Below are 8,648 nucleotides of genomic sequence, written 5' to 3' on the forward strand. Positions count from 1 at the left end.
TGATACACCGTAGAGAAGAAGAAAGACCTGCTGATATAAACAAACCACAATAGCCGGTGTTTCATTCACTTACAGCGAGAAGCTCACGGGGCCTTGAATAGTTAAATGAAATCTCAGATTTGCCTCTTAATAGTTTGTTTGGGTCCCTCCATGCCGTTTCGCTTCTCCTGCACTGTTCGCAAGCTGAACAGCAATCAGAGTGATTTCTTTTGCTGACTGCCTTTGACCGACTGCCCGCCCGATTCCAACATGTTGAATGTGGGTTTCGGCCGAAAAGGCGTCGGCCCGGCTAAAGAACCAACGGTGCGGGACACACCAATCTGAGTAGGGCGTGTCAACCCTTCAATCGTCGCCCTGCGTCCACCCGACCCGATAATCGCCTGGTGTGTCCGGGCCTTAAGAGGCTTAGCTTCAACTCGCCATCCACTACTAACAGGTCCCACATCAAAGACAGACAAATGCCTGCACCTGTCACACATGGCAGCCAGAACGGGGAAGGAAGAGAGCGACTTGCGCCCTTTCTCAGTCCTTTTGGAGGCGGGTTGGAGCACCTCGAGAAGAGGCTGCACCTGGAGGGGAGACATGCAGGGGGAAAGGAGAGGACACACACAAAAAAACACACACACACGCAGCCGCACGCACCGCACGCACGCAACAACACGCACGACACAAAGAACACACACACACACACACACACACAAGCACCCACTACGGCACGTAACAGTCACACATACAAATATGTGTGTACCTACAAATTCAGAGCTTCATACAATTTGCTTTAAAGCTGCATCACTATTCTTTGAAGGAATAGGCTTATTCAAATGCTGAGACACAAAGAGGTACACGAACAAAGACACACCATCTGGGTGAGTTTAAATGACTGGCATTACGTAGCCACAGATGCCTTTGTTTTGGATGGCAGAAAGCCCCTGCTTTAAGACACACAAACAAACATATAAATAATACCAATCGAATGAGCAGAGGCATTGCATAAGGGAGTTTTTATGTTTTTGATATGTATCCCATGTGGTTTGTAAGTCAGTTAGGTGTGTGGAGAAATGAGAATGTGATGGGAGACAGACTAGTAGGTCTAATGTCGGTAAGGGTCAAGATCCAAAGAGTCTCAGAGGCCTGGGGGTCTGCCTCTGGCTGGACAACACATCATCAGTGTCAGACCTAAAAAACCACACACACATTCATATGGGGAAGGATAAACAGGCAAACATTCATGCTTTCCTACAGTACATGCAGTTCGCGCCTGGGCCTCCTGCTCTAGCTTTCTTATCTTACACCTCTGGGGGGTCGGAGCAAGGCTGTGGGAGACACACACACACACACACACACACACACACACACACACACACACACACACACACACACACACACACACACACACACACACACACACACACACACACACACACACACACTGCCATGCTCTTTTGCTGTCCTCTGAACACAGCTGTGTTGTTTTAGGCCCTGACAGCAGCCACCTGATGGATCATTATGTATGGTAGATGAAAAGAGCGGACCATAAACATTAGCACGCTACTTACCCTACTTGAATCTGAATGTGTGAACACACACACACACACACACGCACACGCACACGCACACACACACACACACACACACACACACACACACACACACACACACACACACACACACACACACCCGTTTTGCCAAATACCTTCTTTAGCATCTGCTTACTGCTTACACTCATCATGCATCTTAAGATATCTCCACGCCACATAATGACCCCTGGCTCCCCAGCCTGAGGTTGACACTCACCACACCCAATTCAATATGTTTCCTGTTTCAGGGGTCATTACCATGTTTAACGCACCTTGGATACAAATCTGGTGTGAAAATCTATGTGTGTACAGGGTGGCATCTATCAAGCAGGTGATTTGTAATGTTAAGCCATTCGGATTGATTGTTTTGGGGGTTAGGGAAAAATACTTTCGTGTTTTATTGAATGAATTTAGAGTCATGCAAGGAAATATTTGCCTGATTTTGTTACCATGACCTTGTTATTTGTGATAAAGCTCTTATCCATTTGTGTGTGTCCCAGGTCAGACTGGATGACCGTGTTGTACACACAGATCGAGGTCTCCTGATTCGCTCCCTCCAAACCTCTGATGCCGGTGTGTACGTATGCGTTGCTCAAGAGCACACAGACTTCACCCACACTCTCCTCCGTCTCAAGCTTCAACTCGTTACAAATGGACAACTGGATGGAAAGCCCAAGCCCAGTGAAGACCCTGCAGTGGAACTACGCCACGGCGTGGATTCCCGGCAGCACTATAAAGACTACCTGAGAGTGATGAGCTCCCCCTTCGGCTCTCTGGAGGAGTACTGTGATTCACTGTGGCTGGAGAAGAGGCCAACAAGAATACGGGGACGAGGCTTAGGAGCTGGAAAATGGAAACATATACAGGAAATGAAGAAGAGCAGGAACAGGAGACAACACAGAGAGAGGGAGGAAGAGCGGGAGCGAGGGAGAGTGGTGAGGACAGCAAATCAGTGAAGGGCGTGGTAAAAAAAAACATTCAGGGTTAGTTGTCTATTCTTGAAAAAGCAGAACGTGACACAGAACAGATACATTCATAAGCAAGCAAAATCTAAGCTTGTTTATATGGTGTGAAAGACCAGTATTAATTTCAACGAGCAAATTTAATAAGTATTAAATGAGCGAAGAGAAGTAGCTGTGTATACGTCATTTCTTTCATCTGCTAACACCTGTTCTGTTGTAGAAAACATGCTTTTAAAACCGTCATTCAGACTGAATGACCACATTTTTGCAATGCTAACAACGTTGCTAAGTTATCTATCAACTTCTATTGCAGCCACAGTGATTATGGAGATAAACTGACCAGATGAAGGATTGCAACATTAATGCCATTTCCTTCAGTTGCCACTGGCAAAATATATCTCCCAATCATACAGACTGAAGCATAATGGAGGTGATCCTTTGACCTTTTCCAAAATTGCTGAGATTAGAAAAAAATAAAAGTAACAGACTTTGCTTTTGGTGATGACGATGGATTAATGTTGAAAGACTGTAAATATTTATATACCATGTACAGGAGATTTGGCATGCTGAATTTAGTCTCATTACTGATTGACATAACTATGATAATCCTGTATTATGCTTGAGCTGACAAAATGTCATATTTTTGTACAAACTTTTCACTCGTATATACAGTACTGTAGATTTGATAGTTTTTCTTAATTGCTGAAAGTTATTTAAATAAATGTTCTTGGAAACTCTGTGACCTGAATGCTTGCTTACTTTGTGTGAAGAGATCAAATCAAAACACAGAAAATCGATGACTGTAAAAATGCAGTCACAGGCACTCTTGGGCAAACAGCAGACACGGTGGAGAATGGACTAGGGTTGGTTCAGCTGAGCCTCTCCTGATATAGCATCACAAGTCCCTGTACACTGTATGCAGGACAATGATTCAGGACCAGCTGGTCTCTTGTATAGTGTGTGTGGGCAACTGTGTTTGTGTGAAAGGGAGTACGTGGACATTTTCAGGAGAAAACGTGAAAGTCTGTGATCAAACTAAGACATTTTCATAAAAAAACTGATAATACTGTAGGAGCCATTTTATGGGTGTTGTTGGCGTGTCAGTTTACTTTATTTATATTTATAGTGCAATATTATTTGAAACACTTGGTGGCGGGGGTTAGCTGCACCGGGTGTATAAAAGGGGTCATAGGTGACTGGAAGAGTGAGGACACAGGAGGAAGAGCACACCAATCTAACTAGCCCGGCAGATGCTCAAGATGCAACCATTCACTCAGTAATTAAACCTTGGTAATGTAAACTTTTCAATAACATCATTCTAAACTGTGCCAAAGGACCGGAAAGCATCTGTTATGTGTCTGTGTCTGGATCACTCATAATCCTGTGAAGTAATGGCAAAAAGAATATAGGACATTGGAACAACGAAATTGCCATTACTAATACCATTCAAGTTGCTTGCATTTAATGCTGACAACAGTATGACAAAGATTTCTCTGTAGAGCTCTAGTGACACACACATATACAGTAAATGTATAGTCTACATTCACTGTCGCACCTGCAGTTGGTGAACACAAGCCTACAAAAATGCTAAATGTTAAGTAGTTACACCAACATGGGTTGAGGAAGAATAAAGCCATCTACATAAGGATACATCAACAACAAACTATTGTTTTCCGTTATTAATAATAGGTTTGATGCACCACCCAACCACCACCAAACAACAATCCAAATGAAACTGTTTCAATACTACTATACTTTCTATGATGCCAAAACAATTTTGATGGCCCAAATACATAATGGAGTATTACAAAACAAATTATAGGTTATCAACTTCATCCAATCATATTTTGCAGTATGCAAGCAAACATGCTTTTCTGGCTATTCTGACCCACAACCCTGATATATGACCAAGAGGGTTATAGACTAGTTCAAGGCAAAATGATATGACCTATTATTATGTCCCAATTGTATGCATACTGCATGCAACAGTGCATACTTTGTTAAGGCAGCTGCATAGTACTGCAAGTAAAAAATAAAAATAATGTGATATGGAACCAGACACACCTGACAGGTGCATGCTGGCTGTGTTCTTTGTCTAATTGTCTCAGATGTGTCACTTTTCTGGTTAATTATTTTAAGTTATGCTAGGAAATGCACTTGTGTATTTGAAAAATTGTTGTTTGGGTTTGAAAATAAGTAATAGTGGTTTAATTTGTATATCAAAATAGTTTGTTGTAGCCTACATGTCTTCTTCTGGGTATCTCATATATTATGTTTATTCTTATAAGAATTGACATGTCACAATCAGATTGTTTTTCTGATTGTCTCCTATGGTGCAGCCAATTTCTGACACTGATCCCTCCCGCTATATGAAGACTATAAAAACATGTTGCTAGTTAGCCTTTGAATTATTTTTCTGATGTCATAGGCCTCCTCAATTTTTGTCTCTATGGTGAGGCTTGGCATGTTGTTTCCTTACATTTTAAAAATACCAGCATGCACCTAATTTCCTTGTACTGGCCCTATGCACACAGTGAGGACTGCCTAGACCGGTCTCTCACTTTGTGTTTCTCTACAGTGATTTCTCCACGTTTCTTATAACAAAGACAATAAATATTTCAACACTGCCTCCTTGTCTATAGTTTATTTATCAGTCAGCAAAGAACAAACTACATCTTCCCAAAAAAGGAAACAGCATAGGGACACCAGTAAAGCACGAGAACAGACTTTAGCACAGTATTACTTAAGAAATCAAATACACCACGAACGGTATACGTCTCTGAGTAATGTGCATTTAAAATAAACTGAATTAAATGTTTAGATTGTAATCACAATTTAAATTTTAGAGAAGCACAGTTCAAATGGCATACATTTTGTAGAAATAAATGTACTCGCAGCAATGTTTTGGCTAAGATCAGTGTTGTTTGCATCCTTTGCATACACATGAACAATTCCCCCATCTGCCTCTCACTTTCATCATGGGATAAAGGCAGAGGATATTTACGAAAAATGGCCAAGGGAGAAAAAAAAACGTAATTTCAAAATGAAAAGTTAGAGAGATGATGAAAACTTTAAGAGATTGAAAAAGGTATGAGAATGTACCAAAGGCATTAGCAAAGCATTGGCCGTTGGTAAAGTTAGAGACGTCGGTCACGTTTATGCGTTGTTTCCAGCACGGTCCTCACTGTCTGCAGTTCTCGCTGCTGCCAGCAGGCTCCGCCGGAGAATTTCGACAAAGTAAATCGCTCTTATTGGCTGTTCAGGTTAACCGAATCAGCGCCACATGGAGTCTCTTCATTTTTCATCTTATCTAAGCTTTCTAACACTCGGATATTTTCAGAACGACATGGGCATCGGAACTGAGGCGGTGAGTCAGAGTGGTGTGAACGTGGTTTGCATGGCTGCCTAATGTTGTATCACAAAATCGGCTTGTAGGCTATAGCTACAGGTCTTCCGGTTTCCAGCTGATATTACGCAGGCGCTGAACGCTAAAGCTGGCCCTATGTCCAAGGCTGTAGTCTTTAACATGTGTTCAAGTTCTTCGATCCTGGTTTAGTGGGAAAAGGTTGCACCAAACTGCACCTTATTGATGATGGCAACATTCACTAGAAAAGACTAGGCCCTACTTGTTGGTGATTTTGTTTTAAACATTGTCTGTAACAAGTGTGTAACAAGATGATTACAAATGTTAGGTTGTTTATCCAGTAACTTCCTATCTACATAATGTACCTTTGTTTTACTTTACTAAATAAGAGGTGTACTTTCAGGTGTTGTTTCCTTGTATGGAGCTTTTCCCAATGTAGGCACATTTGGGCATCAGGCAGTTGTGAATCAATAAATCAATCAATCAATGTTTATTTATATAGCCCAATATCACAATTGTTACATTTGTCTCAGTGGACTTCACAGTTTGTACAGAATATCAGTATGACAATACGACACCCTCTGTCCTTAGACCCTCACATCGTACAAGGAAAAACTTCCAATTGTTATTGTTGAATGAGTTAACCTGACCTTCACATTTGGCTGGAGAGGCACCACTGAGTAAAGATGACTTGTTGCAAGACAGGCAGACAGAGGCAGTGGGGGGTCCAACAAGGAAACTGATTTCAAGGAAGGAAACCAGATTTTACGAAAGGAAGTGCTTCATTTGATGTGATTGGTGTAATGAGCTGTCTGTTTAGGACCCCATGTAGTGTCCTTACAGGATACACAGACAAAGTCACATGCACATTATACTCCCTATTCAGTGTTTTCCCAAGCCTTGCAATCCATGAGGATAAATCTAAATCAGAGACAGTGAATGAGATTGGGGTTTTGGCCCAGGTTTGACACTGTAAATTCTGTGACTGAACTTTTGTGGCCCCGGTTTAAGAAGTGGTTGGTGTGTAGCTATTTTTGGATTTCCGTGTCAGGAATCATTACATTCCCGTAAAAAAAACATTGTTCAGTTAAAGCTGTGTCATATAGCTATAATTGTTATTCTGGGTCAGTTACAGTGAGTAAAACATGTCACAATAATTATCAACAGTATCTTTTGTTTGATGACACTTATAAATGACAATAAAGATAGTAATATCGGTTGACCTGAATTAGTCATTCTGTCTGCCTCTATCATACTGACACCAATGACCAGTTTAAGCAAGTATGTCCAGGTGCAAGAGTTTAAAGGTAAGGTATTTTCTAATAAACACTAGGTGTGCCACAGCAAACTTCCACAGGACCCCCGGAGGATCAAGATATCAAACACCATGACAGGATAGATGAGAAGAGAGCGGAATTGAGATGTCAGACCGGAGAGGTGTTCCTGGTTCAATATTACAGGGTATTTACGGCTGTGCAGATGTGTGTATTTGTCAGGTGTTGACAGTGAACTTCTGGGCTGGGCGGAGAGAGCCAAGTGTTGCATGGGAGCTGTCGGGCTGGGCGGTATTGATGGCTGCCTGGGGGTATTGGAAGGCAAGAGGTATGTGTGTGTGAGCTACAAACAGTTGTTCCCTGCGAGTAATGACTACTTGTGTTCTCTCTGCCTGATTTACAGACGTACATGATCTATCCTCACTCCTGAATTTTTGGCAGGACAGGCAGGATGCAGTGAATATCCTGAACACACCCTATGATAGATGTTTTCATTGGTTGTGTTTGTAGAGCTCCCTTGAAATTCCATGTAAATGAGATGACTCCTGTGAATGCTCCATACCCCGTCGTTGCGGATGCTTTGTAAATATGGTATGCACGTTTTTTGTGTCGGCTGTGGGGTCGTCGCTGCTGATTGGATATCGGGTGTCACTTGGAGTTGTGCATCCATGCATATCTGCTTTCACCGAGGTTTGGATCAGGCCCATGTTCTTCTCATTAGAGGTCAGGGGTTACAAGAAAGGCTGCTGGGCTCAGACATCTCTGGTATCAAAGAAGCAGAGTTGCAAGATACTGATTGTAATCATGTGTCGAGAGTCTCATCAAATATCAAACATTAAATTAAATGATATGGCTGTTGTTGTAGCCTTTCCCTACTGGGAAATGATAATGTTTCTCCAAAAAATGTCAAACATGAGAAAACTTCCTGATTATAAAAACAACTGTCTCGTTTTATTTCTGGTCGGCACATGCATTCAATGTGATGTTATTAACTGCTGTTGGTATGACTTTGTTGCTAACAGCAGTCAGATGTAGACAACAACCTATACAACTAAACAAATCTTACTCCAATCAAACCCTTAATAATTGTATTATCTCAGATTCATCTGTAACTTGGGAGTGTTTCTAGTAATTGTAGACTGCAGAATTGAAAAGGAAAAGATTGTGTAGTCCAAAGGATTTGGTTGTGTTCATTTTTAAATAAGTATATAATTTTAATATCTCCCCAAGTGCATTACTCATGTTACCGTATCATCTCATTAAGTCGCCTATAGAATCCTCATGCTACAGACATGTGAAAAGGATTAAAGAGGAGCAGACCTCCACATGAAGTGGTCAGGTTTCCACTGATTAATCATAACAGCAGTTCAATTAGAGCATAACATTCAATGTTTATGGTACTGCAAGTGTCATCAAGTTTAAATAAATGTAAGGTTTGTGTTACCCGTTTCAAAGAAGAAGTTCATTAAAT

General features: G+C 41.5%; 1 protein-coding gene across 1 annotated transcript in view; it reads left to right on the forward strand.

Annotated features, from left to right (window-relative positions):
- LOC104955114 (semaphorin-3D-like) overlaps positions 1–3,269 on the forward strand; it is a 36,651-nt gene extending 33,382 nt beyond the window's left edge. The window contains exon 11 of the mRNA XM_010782342.1: positions 2,078–3,269. Coding sequence (XP_010780644.1) covers positions 2,078–2,533 — 456 coding nt within the window. The 3' untranslated portion in view covers positions 2,534–3,269. The remainder of the gene's footprint in view (positions 1–2,077) is intronic.
- Positions 3,270–8,648: the final 5,379 nt, after the last annotated feature.

The sequence above is a fragment of the Notothenia coriiceps genome, unplaced genomic scaffold (assembly GCF_000735185.1).
Source record: "Notothenia coriiceps isolate Sejong01 unplaced genomic scaffold, NC01 NC01_scaffold00024637, whole genome shotgun sequence".
Taxonomy (NCBI): Eukaryota; Metazoa; Chordata; class Actinopteri; order Perciformes; family Nototheniidae; genus Notothenia; species Notothenia coriiceps.